This window comes from Rhea pennata, chromosome 2 (assembly GCF_028389875.1).
Source record: "Rhea pennata isolate bPtePen1 chromosome 2, bPtePen1.pri, whole genome shotgun sequence".
In the NCBI taxonomy this organism is placed as follows: domain Eukaryota; kingdom Metazoa; phylum Chordata; class Aves; order Rheiformes; family Rheidae; genus Rhea; species Rhea pennata.
The window spans coordinates 50,472,153-50,499,924 of NC_084664.1; the positions used below are offsets into that span (position 1 = coordinate 50,472,153).

Genomic DNA, 27,772 nt, shown 5'->3' on the forward strand with positions numbered 1-27,772 from the left:
CGGTGCCTAGCAACCAGGCGGCAGAGAGCCCGGGGAGCGGAGCGGGAGGCAGGTCGGGTAAGTGGAATTGTGTGGTATAAACTGCATCATATCACATTCCTTCGTTTTTCTATTTGGGTTTTTAACATTTCCTTCTTTTTGATAAAAACGAAGGCTTCTGCTTGTTGTCGCGTGACTTCTTATTTTTATTCTCTTTATTTGGGATAGAAAGTAAAAGGGAGTTGAGCAAGCTGGATAGGAGGAGGGAGGATTCGCAGTTGCCCAAAAACCGCTGTCAAGATTGTGTTACTTTAGCACATCTCAGGCTGGAGGCATCTGGCTCCTCCTTGGTGCACTCCTCTGCCTCCTTGAGGAGGTGAAGATAGGCAATGATAGGATCGTTTTTTCTTACCGCAAAAACCACCTTGTCTATCTTTACGAAAGCTGTCTACGGGAACTTCCTCGTCAGTTAGGAAAAAATACCTTGTCTCTTTCTCTCCAAAGTGCAGCTGAGATTTGATAGGGCTGGCCTTCACCCCTTTGAGGCATGAACTGATCAGCGAAGCGGCACTCCCCCAAAATTTCCGCTGTGTTTAGCTGCGCACAGTGTTCTGTCAGGCTGCCTCCTGTAATCCCTTTGGGGATATTACCAAGTTCCACCAAACACTTTGTCCAGCTAGGGTTTCCTTCCTTGTCCGAATACATTAATTGGATAAATCAGTGAAAGATCTGCATTACTGTATCAATACGGTGGGGAAATGTTTATAAGCTCCAAGACAGGTTCCCCTTGCTTGCAGGCTCCACTGCAGATTGCTACACGGTGAGTGAGGAGCACAATCTGTCAATTACCTCTGCTGTACACACCTGGCAAGTCTTTCCTTAGTGTATGCTCCAGGCTGTCATGCTCTAGGCTAGCAAAGGTGACACCGCAGCTAAAAACACAAGTGTGAAACATGTTAAATGTTCGGCTATTATGCACGTAGCATACTGCAGTGCAATCCCTCCAGTTTTCCTTTGTGAGAGGTAAGTGGTTGGTGTTGATCAGACAGAAGTCTAGTGAAAGAGCTTCTTCGATCGTGTGCTGCAGGATCTAACAAAGTAAGGAATTCATTTGTGCTTTGGTAAAATGCAGTGCTCTTTTAAAATTGCTTAGTGTAGAGCATGAAAAATAGTAATTCCATAAAGTTTTGAATTTCTGAATTCAAAACCTAACCAAAAGACAAGTTGTGGAACATTTGTAGCATTTGTTCAATGATGTGAGCATGGACATCCTGGGATCCACTTGTTTTAAGATCTTTTGCTTACTTTCTTGCTTGTTCTGTTAGATGCTTTTCTAAATTCAATTTTGGCTTTGATTCATTTTCTGCTTCCTGGAAATGTTTGCAATTTCTTACTTTGCAGTCTTCCTCTTCTTTTGTTTATGCCTTTCTTGCAACAGCACTCCTTTAGTTTTCTCTCCTGTATTTTATATAAACTGATAAAACTACAGCTGTATGACTGGACATAGAACCCAAAACACTGCCTTTACAATGACTGTCCACCGAGTTATCCTATAAATGATTATTTAAATAGCAGATGTTTAGAACATCACTTCATATATGCTTTATACTTCTTGTAAAGTGAACACTTGTCCTGTTTTAGTGAAAAGCAGCTTATGTGTTTATTGGCAGTCACATTCCATCATGCAAAAGTTCAACCCGCAAGTCAGGTACATTTTCTCCTTTTCTGTCTGTTTATGAGATGTCAATTAGAAAGACAAGATTATTCTTTCAACGAGTAATTCACACATATGCCACATGGTGGTGCCAAAGGCAAGTATACCACAGGTAAGTAAACCAAATTCTGCAAATTGTTGGATGAGATCTCCATGAACAAGAACGTAAAGTCTTACACAAGTGGCTTACAGATAATATATTTTTGTTGAACTTCAATGAATGCACTATGGATATTAAAAGTTCACCTTCTGGGGCTATATACAACATTTTGTGTATCTCCAAATGGAAGCATGAAGTATTTGGGGGCAGGGGTGGTTGTTACTGTGGCGTATGTAATGAACCTATTTTGGAGAATACTCTTGCAGAATAACAAATGTTTATTAAATTCCAACATAATGATTGGGAGTTCAGTAACAACTACTTCAGTAAATACACTGTTGTCAATGCTGCTGGTAAGCATTTCCAGAGCAAGTTGTTTCAATGTTAAAGAATTTTTATCTCCAACTGTAATTGTTGATCTGTATGTGACATTCACTATTACTAAATTCTGGCAAAATATAGTAGAAGCAAAAATGGCCTGAATGTGATTCTCTTGCTAAAGTTTCTTTTCAAATTTAGAATCATATTTTTCACATTCAAGTGATTTGGGTGAGAATCAGTAAAGAAAACTAACTGCAGTACAAAAAGAAATTGTCTATTAGGAATCATAGAATCAATAAGGTTGGAAGGGACCTCTGGAGATCATCTAGTCCAACCCCCCTGCTCAAGCAGGGTCACCTAGAGCATGTTAGACAGGGTTGCATCCAGGCAGGCCTTGAAGATCTCCAGAGAAGGAAACTCCACAACCTCTCTGGGCAACCTGTGCCAGTGTTCCGTCACTCTTACAGTGAAGAAATTCCCCCTCACATTCAGACGGAACTTCCTGTGGTTCAATTTCTGCCCATTGCGTCTTGTCCTGTCACATGGGACAACTGAAAAGAGTTTGTCCCCGTCCCCTTGACACCCTCCCTTCAGGTACTTATACACATTGATAAGATCCCCCCTCAGTCTTCTCTTCCCCAGGCTGAAGAGGCCCAGCTCTCACAGCTGTTCCTCCTAGGGCAGATGCTCCAGCCCTCTGATCCTCTTTGTAGCCCTACGCTGGACTCTCTCCAGTAGCTCCATGTCTCTCTAGTACTGGGGAGCCCAGAACTGGATGCAGTACTCGAGATGAGGCCTCCCCAGGGCTGAGTAGAGGGGCAGGATCACCTCCCTCGACCTGCTGGCAACACTTTTCCTAATGCACCCCAGGATCCCATTGGCCTTCTTGGCCACAAGGGGACATTGCTGGCTCATGGTCAACTTGTCATCCACCAGCACTCCCAGGTCCTTCTCTGCAGAGCTGCTCTCCAGCAGGTCAGCCCCCAGCTTGTACGGGTGCCTAGCGTTGTTTTTCCCTAAGTGCAGAACTCTACACAAAAGAAGTGCAAAGAAACTTTCCAGACAGCCAATAAAATTGTATGAAATGTGTAATTTTATTTGCTCTACAATCTGCTGGTGAGTATACATGAGAAAGATGACATACTTTGTTTTTACAGAGACATTAAACAACCTTGAGGTTAGAACAAGTAGGTAGGCTACTCACCTGATCTATGTCATAACACAGGTTATTCTGCAAACTGTTATAAATAAAAGTAGCAGCACAACCAAAAATGTTTCATTTCCTTATAAAAAAAGACTGAGAAACTATGCACTACAAAGACTGTAAAATGCTTACCACACGCAGCACAGAGATTGTGAATTCAGGATATTCAACCTATGAGGAGCTGAGGCAGGTCGAGAGAATAGGAACTATAAAAAGTGACACAAAAACTGCTTGCGCGCGGCTTCTGCTTAACACCACGCCCACAACTGCAATTCGGTATCAACAAAGCTTACTCATGTAATCATCGATCTCAAATTGGCATATCTCGTTTCTAACATACATCCAACTTAATTATGTATTTAATATTTTTTTCATACTGTATCACTGAACATGAGTGCCATAAGATACAAATAGGGTACTAAAAACAAAACTGAATACTAATATCTTAATTTCCAAAATAAAAAAGCGTATTAATAGTTATTGCTGGCAGAAGTCTCAACTCGGGGATTTCACAGAATTTTCCTGCCGTTTAACGTAAACTTTCAATTACAGACTTGGGTGCTGAAAAGACAAAAGTCAAACAATTAAAGAAATGCGATTTATGGAAGCACTTTTCCCTCCTTTCCCCCCTAGCCTCAGTCCAATACCTGTGTTCCCCGCGGTGATGCCTTCGGGGCTGCGAAGGCGGCGGCGGCGCCCAACGATTTCAACCCGCCCCTCCCCGCTCCGTTGCTGCCAGCTTCCTGCTGCTCCTCTGCCCGGCGCGGGTGGCTCGGGGACCGCGGTCCCGGCGCGCAGCGCCCCCAACCGCGTCCCCAACAACGGACCCCGCCCCACCCCGGCCTTGAGCCTCCGCGCCCCTCTCTAACCCCCTGTGAAGAGCAGCGCCGCCAACCGCTGCGGTGCGCGGCGGTTCTGGCGCGCGGCGGCCGGTTTGCGCCGTTCCGGAACCGGCTGGAGCCGGTCTGGACCGCCGCGGGGCGGTTCCCGGCGCTCGCTGCAGTTCCGTGCCGCCGGCGGCCGGCTGGTTCTGCGTGACACGATGATGAAGTCTGAGATTCTTGCATTAGAAGATTTTATAACCTTTTCTCCCTGTTGCTGTTTAGGTTTGGGTCTGGAACAATTTTCAATCTGTATGTGACTTTGCCTGCCTTTCATTGATTGTATTCCCCCAGCCCCATTACTGCATTCTTCAGTAGTTTTCCACTTTTTCTTTCTTCTCGTCTCCCCGTGCAATTGATAGGCTGTGGTATTGACTTAATAAGAAAGTAAATAGATGGATCCAGGTTCTGATTCCAACTAATGTATTCTTTCCCTAACATGCTGTGTTGCTCATTTTTCTCTCCCAATTGTCTCTTTTCTAGCTCTTGATAAAAGCTACTGATGATGCATAATTCTACCTGATTTGTTGTTTTTTACTAAAATAAGTGCATATAGCTAAATACACCAAAGAACATGCATCTGCTTTCTCACTGATGAGATTGGTTTAGTAACACTTCTATTTAAAAGGGGTTGATCCCGTTTAAGAAGGCGATGTGTGCTTAACAAAACCTGTTCTCTGAAGAATGGGCTCTTCTCTGCTCAGTGAAAGCCTCAGTTACATGAAATAATGAGAGTAGCAAAGGTCAAAGTGTTCATATTGTGAATGTCTGTTCTTAAACGCTAGATATACTCTTTGGGATATAGTTTCAGTTATTGTTACAGGTTAGGGTAAACAAGGAGTTGTAAAAAAGAAAATCCAAATTTAAAAACCAAAAGTGATGTACATTAAAAGCTCAGATGCTATGCTGGTGAGCAGCCATTAAAAAAAAATCCTTGTCTTTAACCTTAATTTTCCTTTAAAGCACAAATACTGTAGCTGTAGAGGGCAATTCAGGTGGAAATTAATTAATTTGAAATTTTTCCAGGAAGATAATGGGCCTTCTTTTGAGAGACTGATACTGACTTCTCATTGATCATGAATGGTTAATATCTCAGTTCTATCTATTCTGAAGGATGTGAGTAGATTTATAAACTGAAATTTACTTCTGGATTATGCTCATTAGCCCTTAGTACAGGGGAATAGTGTTAAAATACTAGGACATGGCTTATCTGTTCTCTGTGCATAAGCTGCAGAGTAGATGGTATCAAAGAGAATTTTAGTTTATAAGGCTGTGACACACAGGTAATCCAAGATATTTCTCATAATTTACAATAGTAGAAAGAAAGGGAAAAAAGAGAAAAAAAGGAGGAAAAAAACAGGATACATCAGCAGTTCATAATATAACAAGAAAAGCCTGTATCTGGAGAATACAGGATGTGAAACTGCTTGTCATACTTTTTTTTTTTTTTAATAGAAAAGATAAATCTGTATTTTCATTCAGGACCTGTCAGACTGAGGCATTATGCACAGCAGACCAGGATTGAGAGTTTTTAAGCCAATTCAGCATGAACAAGTCTGTGAGATGTTAAGGGGTGCAACCAGCAGTGTTGAAGGAGCTCCTTGAAATCACTGTGAGCCTCTGTTATCTCTTTGAAAGGTTACTGTGATCAAAGAGCATTACTGAGTGTCTGAAGAAGGCAAGCATCACACCAATCTTCAAAACAGGCAAGTGGGAAGAGCCAAGGAAATACTGGGTAGTCAGTCTCCCCCTTGATCCCTAGGAAGATACAGTAAACATAAACAGGAAAATGTATCAAGACATATGAAACAGGAAGGCTTCTGGGAAGAGCCACCAGAGATCACCAAGGGCAAGTTGTGCCAAGAGCAACCTGAGAGCTTCCTTTGAGGATATGATGTACCCAGCCTCCTGCTCCTCCAAGTTAGGCCATATGTCTCTCAGGCCATGTGCCCTCACCTCAAAAGAGACCCATGTTTGCCTGTGAACTTGGGCCTGACATCACAGGGGCTTTCTGATGTTGTGATCCACCTCATTGGCAATAGTACCACACCCTCAAAAACAGGACTGGCCCAGAACTCATTGAGGTACATGCTCCCATAGCACTGAGGAGACAGGGAGCAGGCAAGGTGCAGCAAAGTCTCAGAGAGCTACTGCTACCCTTTAGGGGGTGCACCGAGAGTTCCTCGGGTAGTTGGTTGCAAGACCCTGGAATGAGCACCTTCCTGATAGCCAGCCTGAGGTGTGAGGGAGGTCTAGCGACTCTTTCCAAGGGAGGCCTCAGAGGAGGCAGTTGTCACAGGACTCCCAGCAGTAGGAGAAACACTGGGCTTTCAGGAGACGGGTTCTGCAAAGAACAAACCGGATGGTGCACCTCGGAACGAGTGAATGAGGATCAGGAAAAAGACACTTAGAACAAAATCATTGGTGTGGAAGATGCCACTGGTTTTCTTTAGAAAGATGATATTGAGCCTATGGAGATGGACCGTCTGAAAGAGGACGCAAGCAGGTGGGCCCTCTGAAAGATGATGTTGGACCCATGGAGACTGATCTTCCTCCAGTAAAGCTGGCACGGAGAAACAGTACTGTGCCTGGCATTCTTGGCAAAGAGGCAGCAAAGTCATCCCAAGAAGGCCAGGGCACATCGTGTCCTTCAGTGGAGGCCTGTTTTTTTGAGACTGGTTCAGTGCCCTGTGAGAAGGCAGCTGCAGTGAAGTGAAGTGAAGAGGGCAGACATCCCAATGGTGGGAAATGGAAGTGTTAGCCCACCTGGGCTGTGTGTGGTTTCCTGCCATTTAACAAAAGAGATGATGGCTCAGGTGTGGTGAAAACCTTTTGTCCCACCATACACCACTGGTTGTCGTGCAACAGACGTGGAAACCATGGAAACAAACTTCCAAAAAGACAACGTGGAAGTCTTGGAGGTGGATCCTCCTAACGGTGAAGCTGAAACCTATGGAAATCAATGGACCGTCAGCAAAGCTGGCATGCAGAAACACCACTGTGGCTCAGATGGCCCACCAATACCCATGGCAAAGTCATCACAAGAGAGCCAGGGCCTCTCATGGCTGTTGACCTGGGTTCAGCAACCTAAAGTTGGTTCAGGTCCCACTGAGAAGAAAAAGATGAGCAGGGGTGTATAGGAGACATCCTACAGGTGAGAAAAGGAGCCCAGACAGCCTCTGTGGGCCAATGAATAAAAGAGCTGTTGAATTTCAAGTGTTGTATGAGCTCTTCTTTCCTGCTCCATACTGTCCCCTGTCCTGGGGCATGAAAAAGTAGCCTCTCTTCTGCCCTGAGCCCTGAGGGCGAGGTGAGGAGATGACCTGGCTTCCTTAGGGTTGCTGTGTTGGGCAGCAGGAGGAGTCTGGGATTCCTGGAAGCCACTCTTACAAGTAAAGACTGAGATGAAGAAGGCATTCAGTATCTTAGCCTTAGGGAGTTACTGTCACCATTTGCAGAGTGTGCTGAGAGCATCAAGCAGGTTGCAAAGCCAGGGAAGGAGCATCTCCCCACAGCCCAGGCTATGGGGGTGTCCTGTGACCCTTGCCAGAGCAGCCCTCCAAAAAGACACTGTCACAGGACTGCCAGCAATGTGAAAGAGCCCCTGGGCAGCATGCAGGTGCCTTCTGCTTTCCAGAGGGTAGTCACGTAACAAATTACATGGTGCACACTGGGACGAAAAGAACGGGCATAACAAAGAAAGACCTCTGGGACAAAATGGTTGTCATCAAAGATTCTTCAGGTTCACCTTGGAAAGATCAGGTAGACCCTATGGATGTGGACCCTCCAAACAATGAGTCTGAACCCGTGGAGGTAGACCCACCAATGTATGATGTAGTTGACCCCATGGAAGTCAGTCCACCACCAGCAAAGATGGCCTGCAGGAATGCCACAGCACCAGGGATGCCCCCAGCCAAGAGGGCAAAGTCATCCCAGGAGAGCCAAGGCTTCTCATGGCCATCAACCTGGGCCCAGATACCAGCCCCCTCCCAGGAGATCAAGATGAGGGGGGCTATATGCAAAAAACATCCAGCAGGTGGGAAACAGAGCCCAGCCAGCCTCCATGGGCGATCTAAAAAAGAGCTCTAGAGCTTCAAGTAAGTGTTATGTGAGCCCATCTTTCCTGCCCCGTGCTGCCCTCTGGCCTGGGGGCCTGAAGAGGTGGTCTGTCTTCTGCACTGAGCCCTGAGGGTGAGGCAAGGAGAGGGCCTTGCTCCCTTGTGGACACTGTGCCTGGGCAACAGCAGAAGTGTGGTGGAGGGCAGCCAAGGGAGCAAGATACGTCCCAGGCCCTGAAGAAATGGCAGCCTGAGCTTTCTGCATAGCCCTGTGGCAGTGTACACAGCTTCCAGGCCACAAAGCACATGGATCTGTGAACCAGCACCCTGGCAAGGTACTGCCGCAGAAGTGAGGGAGGTAGTCACTTGAGGCTACTTATCACCCTTGCCTGACTCCATTTCCTCGTGCCAGGCCCTTTTGTATCATGGGGGAGCTCTGACAGGAGATAGAGCAAAACCTTCCTGGCTGCCAGGTGCCTTGGCACTCTCCTTGGCCTATGTACTCACAAGTACGCAACTGTCCTTCCCACCCTCAATGCCAGTCCCCCATATCCCATGTCATCCTTCTCTCCCCACAATACTTGCTTCATCTTTCTTTGAACTGCTTTTGAGGCTTGTTCATTCCCTTTGGGCATAAAGCTCTGCTGATTGAGATGAAGAACTGTAAAGAGCATCCAAGCTGGAGCCTTCCCACAAATTCTCGGAGAAAAACTTTTGGCCTTCAGAGACTTCCACCACAGAAAGTAGAGGGACCAGCGGAGGATCTCCCATCTTCTCTCACCAGTCTGTGCAGAGTTTCCCAGCCTGGGAGTGTCATGCAGCATTTCTAGGCTTCTCTCAAGATGAAGAGGCACAGGAAAAGGTAAGTAGCTGCCTATGGCTCCTCTGTCCATGCCCTGTGGTGCAGATGTCATTCTGTGTTTGTCAGCTGGACATTTGCCTCCACCCCAGACACTTGCCTTGGACTGAGGTGTCACAGTGCTTACAAGTCAGCTCTCTGGGCCACCAACAGATCCTCCCACAGGAACTAACAGTGCCTAAATTGTTTTTATTTGTTTCTTTTTTCCTTTAACTGTCAAGCAATCTCTGGTCTTTTTCCCTCCCATTTTAGTTTTGTTGCTGCAGCTCTGTATTGCTGTTCTTTTCTCCGTAGACTTTTTTTAAATCTTTCCTGCTTTATGTACTACATACTCTGGTATCAGCACACATATCTGATCAGTTATGAAAGCAGTACTGCAGCTGCACAGCCTGTAGGAATCTTCTTTGGCAGTATTGTTTGGTGGTCCTAGAGTTTAGCTACCACAGGATTTTCTTTCACTAATACTCTTCAAACTCTGCCAGAGGAAAGAGTGGAAGAAGGGGAAGAGTGGACTGGGAACTGTGGCAAAAGGGCAATGCTTCCATGCTTATGGACATAACCATAGACTATGTTCATCAGTATATGTATAAGTTTAGATTTTCCACATGCTTTTATTTCCCTTGGTGATGAGTTTGCCAAGGTAGTGACACCTCCAGTTCACATTGACTGAACTGTGAGGTCTGTTGGGATAGGACATGCTTCCCTGCAGATTTTGAGCCAAGAATATGATCTCTGATTGTTTCTGTCATCATGTCTTACGTGTTAATTTCACACAGGAGAAGCAAGAGGAAAAATAGATGCAGCTACTATGATGTTGCCACAGTTTTTAAGAAGTGGAAGGGAACTGAACAGTGACCAGCTGCTACCCGTGACACAAAATGCTCTCTCCCATAATAAAAGGAAAAGTATGCATCCAAGTGAGAAGGGAAGCCAAATGGCAGCAGCACATTGGGTGAAGGGAGCAAGTAGGGCAGGCAGCACAAAGCTACCTGATGGGCAGTGAATAGTTGTGTTTTATGGTCCCTGCTGGGACCAGCGCTGGTGAACATGTGATGTAAGGGCCAGGACCAAACACACTATTCACAAGGCTAAGGGTGGCTCCTGGCTGGAGAGAGCATGTAGGAGGTTGCAGAGAAGGACCCGGGGGTTCTGGTGGACAGAAAGTTGGACATGATCCAGCAATGTGCCCCTGCAACAAAGAAGGCCAGTGATGTCCTGGACTGCAGTATGCAGAGTGTTGGCAGCAGCTCAAGGGAGGGGATCCTTCCCCTCTTAGCACTGGCGAGGCCACATCTGAAGTGCAGGGTCCAGTGCTGGGCTCCCTAGTACAGGAGAGACATGGAGCTCCTGAAGTGAGTCCAGCAAATGCCATGAAGATGGTTAAGGGGCTGGAGCATCTGTCATGAGGAGAGACTGAGAGAGCTGGAATTGTTTAGGCTGCAGAAGGGAAGGCTCAGTGGGTATCTTCTCAATGTATGTGAATACCTGAAGGGAAGCAGTAAAGACAACGGAGCCAGACTCATCTCATGGGTGTCCACTGACAGGACAAGAGGCACTGGGCACAACCTGAAACACAAGAAGGTCCATCCAAATGTAGGAAAACACTTTTTTTTACTGTGAGGGTGACTGAGCATTGGACAAGGTTGCCTAGAGAGGTTGTGGAGTCTCCCTCCTGGCAGATATTCTGAAGCCATCTAGACACGATCCTGAACAATCTGCTGTATGTGATTCTGCTTGAGCAGGGGAGTTGGACAAGTTGAACTCCAGAGGAGCCTTCCAAACTTAACCATCCTGTGATTCTGTCAACATTGCCATTTTACTGTCACTTCTGCTGGAGTACAATTTGACTTATTCTTCTATTTCCAGGCTTTTAAAAGAGAACATTTAATGTTATAGCTGTGCATCCTATACCCCTTTTCCAGGAATTATATTGATACCTTCAATGTCTGATGCTGAAGATGGCTGTCTAATTTTCTATACTCAATGCTTTTTCTTTCTAATTTATTTAATTAATTAGATTATGGATTTCTTAATCCAGAACCAGAGATCAGGAAGAGATCAGAGAAATATGCTACGTGAAACTATTTCCAGTTAAACTCTGACACTTTTGCCACACCTGCAGTCCAATTTATATGAAATGCAGATAAGGTGGCAGATGTTCTTGGTGTTTTTATAGCTGTAGTCTGAATAAAGAAAAAAAAAAGAATGGGCTTCAAGAAAAGGATCCTATTCTCCATACAGAAAAGTCTGACCAATTGCTAGTCACAAAGAGTTCCTTCCAAAAGAGACATCCATTCAGAAAAGAATTAAATACCAATCATATACATTTTATGCTTTCTTTTTGCATAACTATATATTAGCCAAACATGCACATGGAAGTATGCACACACAAATCTCAGGGAAGCCTTAAAACTTACCAGATCTCATGCAGTTAATTGCAGTAATAGAGATAATACTGTGAGAAATCAAGCAAAGATCAAGCTCTTGACTTCATGAATTTGTGTACACACCTGTGTGCATGCATGCATGCGCCTCTATATACACATACAACCTTCTACAAAAATACCTGGTAACTAAAAGTGATGATGTCACTCTCAGTTTAATGTCGTATGGCTAAGCACAATATATATTTAAAAAAACTTTTTTTGCTCTTCTTCAGTCTGATTAACCAGAAGGCAAAAACTTGAGAGATTTTTCATGTGCCAGAAAGAACGATACTGTGCTAAGTAGCTCTAGTGACAACCAACACCTCTGTGGCCACATACACTAATAGCTTCACCATCAAGACAGTTGATTTTAGCAATCTTTGTTTGTATCTGTAGCACAGTCAAATGCACAAAGGTAAAAGCAAAGTCACTGCAAAACTTCTGAAAGGAACTCTCTTCTGAATGCTGAACAAGCCCAGTTCCCTCAACCATCTCATATATACCATGTCTTCCAACACCTTGTCATCATTGTGAGCCTGGGCTAGGCTCCTCCAGTATTTCAGTCTTTTTTTCTGTGGAGGAGCCTAAACCCAGCACAGCAATATAGAGGAACTCTCACAAGTGCCAGAAAGAGAGGTAATATATTTACAGTTTTAATGAACTGGCCTACTGAAAAGAACTGCTAGTGTAGCAATTGGAAAAGAAGAGACACCCTGTTGAAATCCAGCACATCTTAATGCTCGTATTGAAACTCATTGCAACTCATTTGAGGGCTCCTTCAACTGTAAATACCTGAGGAGGGTCTTGCTCAAATTCCAATGACCTGTTAGATATCTGAATAGAGAAGTATCTGAAAACAGTTACTCCCATTTGTCTTGTCAGCCTACAGCTAAAGAAAACCCACCTCCAGGCACCCAGTGGCCTTGGCCACCCTCTGCCACACTCCTGCTGTCGCCCAGGCACAGCATCCACAAGGAAGCCAGGCCCTCTCCTCACCCTCATGGCTCAGTCCAGAAGACCACCTCTTCAGGCCCCTGGGCCAGAGAGCACTGCAGGGCTGGAAAGACAGGTTCACACAATACTTGAAGCTCAAGAGTTCTTTTTTAGATTGGCCATGGAGGCTGACTGGGCTGTTTCCCGCCTGCGGGATGTCTTTTGTATACAGCCCCCCTCATCTTGATCTCCTGGCAGGGGGCTCGTAGCTGGGCCCAGGTCGATGGCCATGAGGAGCCCTAGCTCTCCTGCGATGACTTTGCCCTCTTGGCTGTTGGCGGGCCATCCCAGGCACTGTGGCATTCCTGCAGGCTGTGTTTGCTAATGATGGATGTCTTCCATGTCTTATATAGGTGGGTCTACCTCCATCAGTTCGGCCTCATCATTTCAAGAGTCCACCACCACTGGTTCTACAAATCCTTTTGCGGGGGGCGACCTCACAGAATCTTCAGTGGCAATGATTTTGTCCCAGAATTCACTTTTTTTTACTCTCATTCTTTTGGTTCCACGGTGGGCCATCTGATGCATTTTGCAGGACTACCCTCTGGAAAGCATAGGGCACCTGCACACTGCCCAGTGGCTCTCTTCCCACCACTGGAGGTCCTCCGAGAGTGCCTCCTTGGAGGCCTGTGCTGGCTAGGGTCACAGAGGTCCCCAACAGCCTGGGCTTGCTCTGGGGAGATGCATGTTGCAGGGCTTTGCAGCCACCCAAGGAACCTGCTTGATGAGCTCAGTACACTCCACAGAGGGTGGCAGTAGCTCCCTGAGGCTTTGCTGCACACCTTGGCTGCAGACATGGCTGCTCCATATCTGCTTGGTGCTATGGGAGGGAAAAACACTCATCTTTCAATGGATGGCTCCTATTAGCAGATGTAGAGCATTTTGGGACTCTTTGAAAGGAGCCCTGACTCTAGAGCGGCAGCAGTTAGGCAGCTGAAGAGAGTCACTGAAGACAGCTCCCCCCATTCACCTTCTCCTCCTCCGACTGAAAAATCCCACCTCCAGGTCCCTAGTGGCCTTGGCCACCCTCCAACACACTCCTGCTGTTGCCCAGGCACAGTGTCCACAAGGCAGCCAGGCCCTCTCCTTGCCTCACCCTCAGGGCTCAGTGCAGAAGACAGACCACCTCTTCAGCCCCTGAAGACAGGCTCACACAACACTTGAAGCTCAAGAGCTCATTCTTTGATTGGCCGTGGAGGTTGGCTGGGCTCTGTTTCCCACCTGCGGGATGTTTTTTGATACAGCCTCCTCCTTGATCTCCTGGGAGGGGGCTCGTATCTGGGCCCAGGTTGATGGCTATGAGAAGCCTTGGCTCTCCTGGGGTAACTTTTTGAGTGTAACATGTAAAACAAGGAAGTTGTAGGGAAGAATGAAAACTGATTGGATAAAAAGACAATTCCACTTGTGATTGGTTTAAGCTGCTACTTTTGTAGAAAACAACGGGAGAACTATAAAATATCTAGCCATCCTGTGGCTGTGTGGACCCTGCTCCAGACAGCTGGACTTCCCCTAGGACCCCCAGGTCCATGAGGAGGGTATACCCGTACTGTGACTCCACCTTTGCCTAACACCAACGCATTGTTCTCCTTGAGTTCTTCATCTACTTTGACTCTCTGAGCTATGCTCCTTCTGTTAGCTTTAATTTGCTCATGCTTGCTTTGAAAATTTAAGATGTCTGTTAATAGCTGTGTTAAATCTCAAACACCTATTCAGTGGCTAGAAATGGCTTTAATTCCTTGCTCCCCCAAATTTGCTTCATTTCCTATTTATCAAATGAAATAATTACTTTTACGAAAGGAGCAGCCAGAACTAGGGTTTACACATTGCCTTTCTTCCACTGGTCCTACTAATAGGAGGGTAAGGAGTAGTCACAGGAACATCACTATCCTATTTACCAGTGCAGTCACTATACAGGACTAATGGGGCCAGAATGCTACCTGCAAAAAGAAGAGGAAGTCAATGACGCCTTCTACAGACAGCTGGGGAGTAGCCTTATGATCACAGGCCTTGGTTCTCATGGGGGATTTCAACCAACCAGGTATCTCCTGGAAGGACAACACAGCTAGGCACAAGCAGTCTGGGTCTCCTGCAGAGCATCGATGGTAACTTTTTGACACAGGCAGTGGAGAAGCAAACAAGGAGAGGACCTTGTACTAACAAAGGACTGATTGGAGACATGAAGGTTGGGGGCAGCCCTGGCTGCAGTGACTACCACATGGTGGAGTTCAGGATCCTGCATAGAGGAAGCAAGCCAGTAAGTAGGATCACAACCCTGGACTTCAGGAGAGCAAATTTTGGCTTCTTCAGGGAACAACATGGAGGAATCCCATGGGCTAGAGCCTTAGAAGGAAGAGGGGTCTAAGAGAGCTGGTGAATATTCAAGCATCACTTCCTCCAAGTTCAACAGCAGTGCATCCCAATAAGAAGGAAGTGCAGAAAAGGGGACAGGAGACTTGCATGGGTGAGCAAGGAGCTCCTGGCAAAACTTCAACAGAAGAAGTACACAGAATGCGGAAGAGGAGACAGGCCACTTGGGAGGAATATAAGAATGTAGTCAGAGTGTGCAGGGAGGCAAAGAGGAAGGCTAAGGCCTATTTGGAATTAAATCTGAGAAGAGATGTCAAGAACAACAGAAAGGGCTTCTTCAAATACATCAGTAGCAAAAGGAAGACTAGGGAAATGTGGGCCTGCTGCTGAATGAGGTAGGGGCCCTGGTGGCAAAGGATGCAGAGTTACTAACGCCTTCTTTGCTTCAGTCTTTATTGCTAAGACCAGCCCTCAGAAATCCCAGAGCCTGGAGACGAGAAAGTTTGGAGAAAGGAAGACTTTCCCTTTGTTGAGGAGGATCAGGTTAGAGATCATTTAGGCAAACCTGACACCCACAAATCCATGGGCCCTCATGGGATGCACCCACAAATGCTGAGGGAGCTAGCAGATGTTATTGCTATGCCACTTTCTATCATCTTTGAAAGGTCATGGAGAACAGGAGAGGTGCCTGAGGACTGGAAGAAAGCTAATGTCACTCCGTTATCTCCAAAACACTACAAAAGCTTCTGCTCCAGTACCCTCAGATGAGGAATATTTGCTGCTCAGTACTGGTATCAGTTATTGTGCTTGGCACATAATATGCCTTCACAAATAAGTAAATAAACCAAACAGTGTTTGCCTGATTTTCAGGAGGAAGAGAAATCAGTAGTTCAGTGTTTTATTACAAGGACAGCACCCTAGAAAAGCTTGTCTCCTGTCTCTTATCACAGCTGGGACAGCTGTCAGAGAAGCTTGTCTCCTGTCTCTTATCACAGCTGGGACAGCTGTCAACAACAGCATGAACAGAAACACCCTCTATCCCAGAGGCTGTTCTCCAAGGCAGCAGAAGAGCTCTGAGCAGGCCTCTGTCTAACAGCTGGTACTACTGCCAGCCTAACCTGGTATCAAGGACATGCATGAGCCCTTTGGGTCCAACTGTCACGAAGCTGTGCACTGCTAAGTTTGCAGGACTGTCTGGTAAGTGTGTGTTAATCCCTCACCAGTAACTCCCCATGAAAACTGCTCCACGTAAGAACACATCATTTAGGCAACATCTTAAAAATAAATAAAAAAAAAAAAAAATAAAAAAAAAAATAAATAAAAAGCTTTGGGAACCTTCGAATCAACAATATTTATGTATTGCTTAGCATGGTCTGCCTAACATTAAATCCCAGGACAGGAGCATGCTGTGATAACAGAAAAGGAGATCCTAGCAGTCTAGCATCACCTGCTCTGTGTCTCAGCAGAGAATGAAGTCCCAGACACAATTTCTGGTTCTCTACTGAGATCAGACTACCTGTGTAGCAGAGAGCTGGTGTGCAAGAGACTGAAGAGAATTAGTCTCTGCTGAGAGTGCTCAAAAAACTCGCTGTCCTAAAGGTTCCTATCTCAATAGTTGGTACTGAGATTCAAATTCCACCAGTCTTCACACACCACACAGACAAAGGAAGCTGGGGAAAAAGGCAAGATTCCCCATTGCTATGTGTTTTTCCATTTAAGCAAAGCAGATTTAGGTTGAACTAGCAGAATTTTTATATATTATGCCCCAGAGAGAAAGAGAATATATATTGCCATGTATTAGATCTGAACTCAGCCAACAGCTCTGTTACCTTGGGTGGCTTCCTTCGCTTTCTTAAGCTTCTTCCCCACCTCCTTCCCCCTTTTTTTCCCCTCTTTTTTAAATAAACACTGAAGATACGACAGTTCATTTTGGCAACCACAGTTGTTTTTAATAGCAATATAAAATATACTCTTCTCACATAAATACTTTATATAGACACAAGAACATTCACAGCACTCAAACCTAGACAATGTTCCAAAGCTCCAGTTGTGTTTAAATAGTACAAGGGAAAAAAAAATAAAGCCATCAGACACAGGAAGACTGCAAACAGAGTTTCTAAAAAATAAATAATCAGACTATTTCTCTTGTGTCTGTACAATTCACTTAAATACTAACTGCCTCAATGGATTAAACAGTTGTGTTCTGCTACCATAGCTGCATGGGCAAAGAGAGCAAAAATACGAGTACATACTCACTCCTAATGTATTGCCAGCATCTCAGATCATTCAGAGAGGGATCTGGCTGCACCCTTGTCCTACATTGGAAAGCATCACCCTTTCCAACACCACCATCTCTGTAATCCAAGCTAGGGTAGCTTTGTAAATAAAGAGAGGACTGAGGTGATGCAGGTAAGTGCTCCAGTGCCAGTCTCTGAAACTTCCTTGATTTTAAGTTGTATTCCAGTTGTACAATGGCCATTTGTTGTTAATGAGAAGCATATGACCTCAAGAGCAGTATACCTAATCTTCAAGTTCACATATTTGTCTTCCTTGACTTGCTATAGCTTTTGAGAAATAAAGTCAATGGATCACTTCAGAAATAGAATGTTTGTGCAGAGAGGGAAGAGGAGAAAGGAGGGTAAGGACAGAGCTCAAAAATAAGTCTTGTGCCTGGCTACATTCATACAGCTTTCAGAAGAGCACAAAGCAGAAATTTAGGCTTCTTTTTCCCCTCAAATATAGAAGACCTGACAAAGAAATACTGAAGAAAGGCAAACAAAAAAACCCACAAAACCCACTCCCCCAACACACACATGGGAAAGATTTTGGATTTGCAGCACCAAGGTTTTGACAAAACACAAAGCAGTTCAGAGTCTCTTATTTCTTAAAGGAGCCCAGGCTAATTCACGAGTCAAAGGCATATACCTCTTCCCCCTACTGGAACAACAAAGAGCCCTCCTCATTCTCCACAAAAGGAGAAGAATGGAAGAACTTTTCCAAAGAAAAATCGAACGAAAAACAGTATACTTTAAGACATTCTGGCATGTCAGAACAGATTCTCTCGATTCTTCCTTTGTTACTTGAGCAAGCAAGAGTATAGGGCATAAAAGCTGTTGAATTGTTCCTGCATTTCAGGCTTCTGATGCAGAGATTACTTAATTTGAGATTTAACACCTGACAGTCATTTTTAAGAATTTAAGTTTCTGTCTGCACAAGTGGCACACTGCTGTGCTCTACCACTGCTAAATCAGGAACTACAATATTCATGAAGTATCTTGCAGGACACCATCCACAGCCTTGGACTGCCACAGCCCGAGATGAGAAATAGATCCACTTCATACAACAGATTCAGAAAGCTCCAGATAAATTCAGGCTTCTAGTATAGTATGTTGGTTTCATCCCATGCTTAAAGAAGACTCGGAGTAGCTCATACAGTTGCTACCTTACTCTGCCAGGTCAGTAACCCCAGACTTGATTCTCTGGCTCTCTGAGGCTGTAGTGCTTGGGGCAATAAACAGCAGTTTCCACTGCTGTTTCACGCAGGCACCTTTCAGGTCACCAGCAGCAGAAGGGACAGCCAGCCAAAGAAAGGAAAAGTTCTTCATACTTAGGATAAGGCATCTGTCCACATGTCTGACAGTCAGAAGCAGGTCTGGGAATCTGGTAGGTTGTCAGCCACAAACTGATTTTGATTGGAATTATTTGATGTAGTGCTCTATTCTTAACATGCAGACAAATGTACACAGGACTCTCCTACTACTTGGAGACTCCCATGCTGCGTAGCGCCAGTCCTCATCATGGATGGGCTAAGGCTGAAAATAGGCAGCACCTTCCAAGCCTCTAGCCTGTCCCTTAGACTCTCCCTAGACTTTTCTGTCAGTCATCACACCTTCTTGGGGTTGGACTTGTGATAATGAACATCTTTTACAATCTATCTCCCCTCTGATCTTGTGTTCAGGAGGCTGCCAGGGCAAGCACTGATTGTGAAAATTACACTTAAAATAAAGAACAGTAGGTAATACCAGTTGCCTGTACAGCTGGAGTGTGTCACGTATTCATATTTAGAGACTTCTGCTCTTGTTTTCAAGTAAAGAACCAAAGCTATGTTGTCTGCAAGGCTCACCATGGAATAGGATGATGACTTCCATGACCACCTTTGCAGCAACACCAACTCAGCCAGGCTTCACTGAGGCACAAGTGAAGAACGGAACGTGCTATATCTGACTTTGAAAAGCACACACTATCAGGTCTGTGTAACAAAGTAGGAATGAGAAAGAAGGCACAGTTGATGGAAAGCGTAGGTCTGACTCCCAGTTTAACAGCAGGAATACTGAAATGTGAATGGCCTACCTTCTGAAAGAGAAAGAGCATCTGGAAACCCATCCAGGATCCATGCAGAGCCCAGAGATGAAAGTTCCCTACCAAACACTCAGAGACCTCAAAACTTTGGAAAAAACTTACAGAAAAGAACAGCCTTCTCTTGCCAAAACCGAAGATACTCCTCATGCAGTCAGCAGCAACTTCTCAGTGAAGTCTGAAGTGCCAATATCTGGTTCTGTTATACATTTACGCATTACGAACTATGTCCTTAAAAACTACATCTAAGGACCAGCTTGCACTGAGAGTAGAGAATGGAGATCAGCAAATGAACTGGATTAAAAAAAAATACTGAAGTATTCCTGATATAGTCAGACCAACAGGAAAAATGTTTTGCAGGGAATTAATACAACTTTGGTAACAATTCAACTCTCTCTATTCTACTTTAAAGTGCCTTATGCTTCTTAATTCCCATGCAAGCACTGCTGTAGAGGCAGAAGCACACCTGAAGACTGTTAAAATGTTCATTTAGGTAAAAACAAATAACGAGGAGGTTCCAGTTACTTTCTCTGTTATCAAGCATAGTCAGCAAGTGATAACACAGCCTGTTCCTAGCTTTCTTTCAGCCTTTCATTTCTCTTCCACCTGCCCCTGCAATATAAGCACTAAGACACACAGCCAGTCTCCTAACATCTTCTGCAATGTTCCACTGTGAGAACAAATCATATGAGGAAGGCTGATCTACATCAGATGGTGAATCAACAAGGCCTTAATGGCTACACCAGTAAGGAACAGGCTGACAGATTCTGCAATCAGCATTGTCTTCACTGTTTTCTCCTCAAACTTCTGCTCAGGAATTGCTCATTGCATAAAGGTGGAGAGCACAAAGCTATTTGTAAAAGGGGCTTCTCTGAGCATAGTTCCCAAGTTTTGAGAACCCTGCCATTTCCCACAGCAGTCTCTACAAGTGCAGTCTTTCTGGAATGCCTTACTCAAATGATGTGGCGATCCGATCTGTCTTTTCTCTGCTTGCCCAAAGGCCTAACTCCCATCTCAAAAGGGATTTCTTCTTCCTAGCTGAAGAAAGCTCATTCATTCATGGAACTGGAAACTTCCCAATGCCAGTTGATCACAGCAAGCGGGAAAAGGAGTGAGGCTGGTCATTTCTAGTGCAAGTCAGTCAAGATTTCAATCCCATTTTTTCCATCATCTGTTCATATACAGTCCATGCCATTGCTGCCATCAGAGTACGCCTTAGGGCCCGGGGCACACCACCTCGGAAAAAGCCAACTAACCCAAAGTCCTGCAACAAGAGACAAGCAAACAAGAGTCCATCATCATGTGCCTCCAACATTTTAATTCATCATCATTTATTGCATGGAACAGCTATTTTAGCTCAGACCCACACTCATCTCCTAAAGATTCAGTCATAAACAGCATTTAACCCTTAGGGAGAACTTGTAATATTGTGCAATTGCTACTCGCTGTAAGAGGAAAAGTGAGTGGGGAAGAGTATATCAGGCTGGTGACAGGGAAAACTTTACTCAAACCCGACAAAGAAGAGATAAGAGATTAACAGTTTCAAGCCATTTTAGGAAAATGACTTTTCCTTACTTCCAGCAAGGCCTGTACCTCAGGATCATGTCATAGGGATAGTAGAAGGCCTGGTTTTCAAAGATGGCATGGACTTGCACTTAATTTAACAGTACACACTAATATGCCCACATGGATGAAGGAAAATGCATCACAGTAGCTGTCCTTCCAAGGAAAGGTGAGTTTGGAGCAGATCTCCACCCAATTCCTTGAATACAGATCTGGACACTCATTTGCCTTCTAGCATCCAAAGGTCAAAGAATTGCTTTGTAGCTGTTTTCTCTCTGAAATTGGCATTTCATGCCACATACTAAAGAAACCTTCTTTGCCTTAGCACGGTAATCACAGGTGTGCCTACACTGACAAACCAGAGGGGTGGCAGCAGCTCTAAGCTGGATGCAGACAGCTCCTACAACTTTGCATGCTCACATAGTTAAAATGAAATAACTTAAGTGCTTTTCCATCAGTTGTTTACCAGTGTAAGAGTCAAGGTGGAATGGACAGAACTGAAATGAAGTTGTACACCAGCCTAAAATATGAAGCAGGTTTGTCTGGAGATTTGCCTGCTAGAACAAGCCCACCTTTGTGCTCCTGCACTCTGACCTTGCTCAGCAATTCCCTCATGATCCACCTCAGCTTCATTAGCCTCACTGCAAGAGCATGACTATCACAGTCACATTTGTTTGCCTCCTTTAAAAGATAAGAGCTTTCTTAGCTGTGCTTCTGGCAATGAGATGGGATAAAAGGCTGTTATCAAATTTATTAGAAGAGATTCACCTCACCTTGTAGATGAAGGCAATGGCTTGAGTCGTCCTGTGGTACTTTTGTGGGGACAATTGCATATGTGTTTTGATGACATCAGCAGGCTGTGTTGCCAGTGAAGCCAAGATTCCCGCAAAGATCCCACAGCCAAAATTCAGCAAGGGCATGAGTGCTGGATCCAGGTGATCTACCAGAGAGCAAAAGGAATTCACTCAGACACAAAGCAGTGTGGTAATTCGTAACATCATGAAACCCCATTTTGTGGAAACTACTCAGCATACAAGACAATCAGCAGCAGACAGCACCACTGAACACAACCTTTCTCTCAACTGTTCACTAACCTACCTTAAGCATCAGACCCTGCCCCCCATCAAAGAAAGTAACAAACCAATTTCTATTTCTGGTCTGATCCAAGGCTGCAGTATTGCACAGGTAAAAGGCCCATGTCCCACCTAAAACCATGAAAATGTCTATGTCTACTGAGTTAGATTGCTGTAAGTACAGCATGCAAATAGCTTACTGCAGGGCAAGAACATCTTCCATCATCTAATGTTCAGCCTTACCCTGAGGGGTGAGTTTTTTGGTCTGTGTGTAGAACATCAGGTAGATTCCAGAGAAAGGAGCATCCCGCAGCAGCGTTGCAGTGAGCCCACTGAACAAGCCACGAGCCCCCTCCATTTGATATATATTCTTCAGAGCTCCATATATACTCCCATAGCCAAATCTTCCACTCTGCAAAGGCAGACAAAAGACATCTACGTGCCAGGCACAGGGCAACAAGTTCTCTACACACCCTGAGGCTACTATCTCCAAACAGACGTTAGTATGCACTCCATATGACGGTTGAGATGGCAATATAAAATGCCTCAAGGGCACAACTGAGTTCCAATCTACCTCAGCCTTTAAAACAATCCTTCAAGAAGGTTAAATATGGAAGATGCTACAATTAGACAGGCGTTGCATAAAATTGAAACTTAAAAATCTCAGGATGAATTTGTCCCATCTTATATTCCTTGTCTACAAATCTCAGTGATGTAGCATGACGTTTTCTGTATAATGTGTGAATCAAGATGAAATCAGAACAATCCCCACTCTACCTCAGTGCGAGGAACTTGCGATTTTGCTAGAGCACAAGGTGAATTTCCAACATGCCTTAACATATCTGCTTTTTCAATGCAGCTTCTGCTCCATCCATTTCCTCTGGGAAGTCCTTAGCACTGGTTCCTAAAGATGGCTGAGCTTGCTGCCTCCACAGCGTTCTTTCTCAGTAAAAGCAGTTCTCATTCTCAATGAGGGAAATTTCATTGTCCACTAAACCATTACCACACTAAGCAGAAGTCATAGTAAGTTGAAATACACACATTGTTACTAGGTAACAAAAAAGCACTGCAAACCTAAGGCTACAGCTAAGATGCTTCTGTATGCTCACTTGTACAGGGAGGACACTATATTTAAAAAAAAACAACAAGCAGAATCTTTTGCCAAGAAAGCAACCCATTTCCTTGACATCATATCACACATCAATACAGATAATCATAGACTATCTTGATTCAATGCCCTTAGTTTTTCCAGACAAGAGAAATTTCTTTTTCATAGTGGGAAAGGGTGTGACATGATTAACAGGGAACTAATTAGAAAGCTCTTAAAGTCACACTCACCTCATATCGGGTCTTCACTACAGTCACTGGCAGCATGCAAATCCCAGCTACAGCACGGGAGGTAGCACCCAGAAAGACAGACTCCAAGGCCGTGGGCGAACGGTCCACTAGAAGCTTTTGCTTCATTGTGTACAAAGTGCTGAAGTAAATCCCAACCCCAGGAATGCATCTTGCAAAAGACTTCAGAAGAAACAGAAGCAGATGAAGAAAGAAAAAGCACATGTGAGAGAAGATGTACCACAGAACTTTATAGAGACTATTAGACTTGACAGGAAGCTTTGTATGAGAAAAAAAGAGACTAAAGGTAATACACTAAGACAACAAGATTAAAAAAAAAAAAAAAAACACCACAGAGTTAGCAGCCAGTGGGTTGAAATGATGCCAGGATTTAATGCATTCCTCACTTCCAGTTTTCTAGCAATAAGCATATTCCAGAAGAAAATGAGGTTGGTGCAGATGCCACTCCAGATTTGCAAAGGTATTCAAATGCTCAACTGCTCAGTACTGCAAATTCACAGTGACCACTGTGACCAAATCAGTGGAACTCATGATATTAACTCCTTAAAATCGGATTTAACCATCTTAATCACATGGTTTCATTCATAATTTTACTAGAGCTGTCCATTTAAATCCAGCTCATAGTTAGTAATAAACAGTAGATGTATTTATGTTCTTATTTTTAGAAAGTAGGGTTAAAACAGTCACTTACTGGAGAGACACCTTTCCAGAGCCCCAAGAGACTCTCTGTACGAACAACCCTAAAGAGTAGTGTTACCATCCCAACACGACTGGACCTGAAAGGAAGACAAGAAACAAGGAATACAGAGGTGACCTATTTGTGTTCTCTTGCAGGCACACTTCACAGCCACCCCACCTTCCACTGGTATATCTGCGCATTAGCCACGCCACCTCAGAGGTGCTCTGTCTTCTCTCAGCCTGATTTCCTTGGTCACCTTGCCCAGTGCTTCACTGCAACTTCCTGCTTACCTACCATTTGTGATACAAGGTAAAGGCATCTCTCGGTAGCATTTTTGATCGCTCCATTTATTAACAACATCTGATGTTTGTCATGACTGACTGCACCCGGCAAATGTAAGCGGCTGTATGCATGTGAAAAGGTTACATGGAAGCTCCACAGAATTTATTAGACCATAGTGGACATCCAGTTAAACTGCCTAGCACCCACTCCAGCAAGCATGGAGCATCAATAGATGCTGTGCCCACATCTTGGTAGAGTTCACAACAAGGACTATCTTCACTCCTCTGGAATGAAATACTGAATCTTCTCCATGCTATAAAAACATACCTGTTTCAGAAAGACTCTTAAAACCTGAATTATATTCCTGAACTCTAAGCCCTGACCAGGATACCAGTAAGAAGCCCGTGATGGAGCACGCATCAATGCATCCGTGCATCCACCCACCCACCCTCACCCATTCACAGAAGGCTGCAGAGTCTGCAGGCGGGTTTTCAGCAGGTCGAGGGGCTGGAAAAGGAGGGTGGAGCAAGTCCCACTGATGGAACCACAGACAAAAGCTTTTAGGACCGGATGCATCTGGAAGAGGAAGAATAAGATTATTCTGATATTAATATTAAAGTGGCTATTTGATTAAGAGTAGCATGAGAGGAAATAAACTAGTCGATATGCCACATATCACCAGAAAAGAACAAGAGACAGACCCAGACACTGAGTACAGCTGCTCACATAGGAAACTATGTCACAGATTTTTTCATAGACTGATCAAGTTTTGTTTGAGGCTCTTGTTCCCTCTGCATTTCCTGGGGGGTTGTTCCAGAATCAACTTGTATTTTAATGGTTGGAAAGAGTCTTCTGAATGTCAAACTTAAATGCATTAGTAGCCCTTTGGTAACAATTTATTTTTCTGTCAATACCATTCTCATGCACATTAGAGGGAATCTGCATCTGCTTCCTACCATCCTACCAGCTACCTGTGCTTTAGCCTTAATTCAATCTATTTCTGTTTGGCATTCTATTTGCAGGTCTCCAAGTTTATCCTTGCCAGATCCACAGACCAAGGCCTCCTAACTACCATGGAAAAAAGTGAGACTCTCCCTTAAAATCTGACTTTTCAGAAAGATTATATAGCTCAAGCATACTGAAAGCAAGCTGCTGCCAGGTCAGCTAAGATCCATTTTTCTCATCCACATGCTGTCAACTTCCAGTATTCCTTGGATGACAAGCTGGAAGGCACAAACCTCAGAGCAGGGCAGAGATTTATTTTTAATACAATCATTTAATGTGATTCTAACTCATCATAATGTTTCTATGCCCCTCAGGCACAATCACATCAGAAAACATTTTAAAATGTGATGGCCTCTAGTGGGGTACATTCAAAAACCTGACAGCTGTTGTTCTTGTATTATTAAATCTTTTAAAGTAAACTATATCTTCCTATTCTTTAATGCTTACTTTAAACTTCTCATCACTAACAAAATACATTATGATTATTCAACAATGTTCTCTAAAATACATCACTGCAGGACAGCAACCACAGGCTGACATAGGCACATTCCCAAGACGTCCTTCATCCCACAGCATCCTGGCAGTGGCCAAAGCTGGGTCTTCCCAGTCGGGGCACCCCAGGTTCCCTGCAGAGGAGGGGGCAGAGCAATGGGCTGGCTTGTGTCCTGCACACAACACCCCCTTATCAACCACACAGCTGCTGGGCCACTAAGCACCCCTTCACGTGTGAGCCCCTTGGCAGCCCATAGCAGCTGCAAGTTTCCAGCTACCCATTCCCCGGTTTGCACCTCCTGATGGCACATTAGCCTGATACCACTCCACTAACTCTGTTACAAGGCAAATATATATATATATACATATATATATATATATACACACACACATACATATACATACATATATATATATACATATATATATATAACCTTATCTAGGAGAAAGAAGTAGGCTCCTGAAAACAGGCACAAGATTTGGAAAAGAAGACACGTTTACACTGAAGCAGTGCAGTACCTGGGCCAACACATGCATCGGCACCAACCAGCACCTGGCCTGACCCCCGCCGCCCCGCAGGGCAAGCCAAGCACAGCAGGCTCATGGGTACACCAGCGCTTACTACACCGGCTCGGCCTCACAACGCGGAGGATGACAGCAAAGAAGTAACACAGCCCTCCCCGGAGTCTCCCATCCACTTGCTGACCCAGGCAGACCCTGCTTAACTCAGCGCCGGGCCGCGCGGAGCGAGCACGCCTCGTTACCTCCGCCACTCGCCGCGGCATCCCAGAGCCGCGCCGCCGCCGCCGCGCAAGCCGGGGTAGAGTGACGTACGCGGCGCTCCTCTGCCGCTGGCCAATCCGAGCAGCGCGCCGCGAGCCAATCGGGGGGCAGAGCACGGCCGCGCAGGGGCGCCTGCGCGCTCGCTTTAACCCCGCGCGTGCCGGAGGCGAGGGCGGCACGGCTGCTCGCGGCGCCTGTTGGTGCCGGTCGGCGCCGGTCTGCGGGGGGCGGCTCGCTCGGAGCTCTCTGCCGCTCCCGCTAGAGGCTGGTCGGGCCGGCGCTGCCCCGCGGCGGTGGTCTCCCCGGGGCCCCCGATGGCGAGGCCGGGGTGGCCCCGCGTGTCGGTGCGGTCCCGGGTCACGGCCGCCCTCCTCAGCGGGAACCGGCCCCTTCCCTCCGCTCCCGGGTGCTGAACCACGGCCAGCGGCTCGCCGCGGTTCCGCTTCCGCGACCCGCGGGAGCGTCGCTAGAGCGGACGGGTCGTGTGCCCGGCCATCCTTCCCGTGCTGGCACCTTCTGCGCTGCACGCAGAGAAACTCACCCACTGCAGAGTGGTCTCGTCCTGCAAACTTTCCATGCTGCCGACCCTATCCGCACCAGCCGCTGTGGTCTTCTGCGTATAGTTTGCAATATATTGAAACCTTCCCCTGCAGAAACACACCAGCTAGGCTGTAAGGACTCAAAATACTAGAGCCTGGGAAGGGTGCACTTTAAGGGATCTGAACTATTACTAAATGTTTTTCAACAGATACCTGTGTTACCTATTGCCACTGAGTTTTTTTGTGCTACCATTGGCATACTTTCTTAAATGCTCACTTTGAAAGCTGTCTTTCCTTTAAAGACTGTAAGTTTATTGAATGAAAGTAATAAGAAACACTTAAAGTCACTCCCCCAAAAGATCTCTTCTTTACTACATGGTTCCCCAGCTACTTTGATACCCAGCAACTAAATTGCTACAATGCACAGATACAGTGTATTCTAGAAAAGGCAATGCAGAAGGGGAAATTCATAACCTGTTGTTTTAATTTCTTCCTTCCCATCCCTCCCCCTAGAGAGGATTCTGGAGAAAGTGGCGTTCAAAAGCACGAGTTTCTCTCCACTATTTTCTTACCATTAACGTTTCTACTTTTGTCTTCTACATCTTGAGCCTGGAACAGAGGAGGCCTGTTTTTCTGGATCATTTAAGAAGTTAGACACTGAAATTAGGTGATATATTTTAAACGTGCTTCAGCTTTCAAGACTGGGTTTCTTTGCTGCCTCTTCAGGTTTGTCCCTTTCTTATCTGTGAAGCAAGAGGAAGACGGGAGGACTATGCAGCTGCTTAGATGATCAGCTTTTCTG

The 27,772-nt window shown here is 45.2% G+C and overlaps 1 protein-coding gene and 1 long non-coding RNA gene across 6 annotated transcripts; one reads left to right on the plus strand and one right to left on the minus strand.

Moving 5' to 3' along the window:
- Nucleotides 1–2: 2 nt before the first annotated feature.
- On the plus strand, nt 3–25,543 carry LOC134137035 (uncharacterized). The gene is made up of 3 exons (XR_009957612.1): nt 3–57; nt 24,025–24,178; nt 25,174–25,543. It is a non-coding gene; the product is annotated as an uncharacterized LOC134137035 (long non-coding RNA).
- On the minus strand, nt 16,766–27,772 carry SLC25A38 (solute carrier family 25 member 38). 5 transcript variants are annotated; one of them, XM_062569466.1, is made up of 8 exons: nt 27,543–27,612; nt 26,973–27,078; nt 24,606–24,727; nt 23,882–23,966; nt 23,173–23,352; nt 22,078–22,246; nt 21,535–21,701; nt 16,766–20,462 (listed from the first exon to the last, which is right to left on the minus strand). In XM_062569466.1, the coding sequence occupies exons 2-8, from the start codon at nt 27,006–27,008 to the stop codon at nt 20,340–20,342; spliced, it is 882 nt and encodes a 293-aa protein (XP_062425450.1). In that variant the 5' UTR covers nt 27,009–27,078; nt 27,543–27,612; the 3' UTR covers nt 16,766–20,339. The 5 variants fall into 5 exon arrangements, with proteins under 5 accessions (XP_062425450.1, XP_062425449.1, XP_062425452.1 ...); XM_062569465.1 differs by lacking the exon at nt 24,606–24,727 and having other exon boundaries at nt 27,543–27,772; XM_062569468.1 differs by lacking the exons at nt 26,973–27,078; nt 27,543–27,612 and adding an exon at nt 26,413–26,455.

Coding starts and splice junctions, on each gene's coding strand:
- SLC25A38 (XM_062569465.1), bottom strand. CDS start 27,612: ATGATCCAGAAAAACAGGCCTCCTCTGTTCCAGGCTCAAGATGTAGAA. Junction 23,353..23,881: donor TCTGGAAAGGTGTCTCTCCA/GTAAGTGACTGT, acceptor TTTCTTCTGAAG/TCTTTTGCAAGATGCATTCC. Junction 22,247..23,172: donor TAGTGAAGACCCGATATGAG/GTGAGTGTGACT, acceptor CTGCCTTTGCAG/AGTGGAAGATTTGGCTATGG.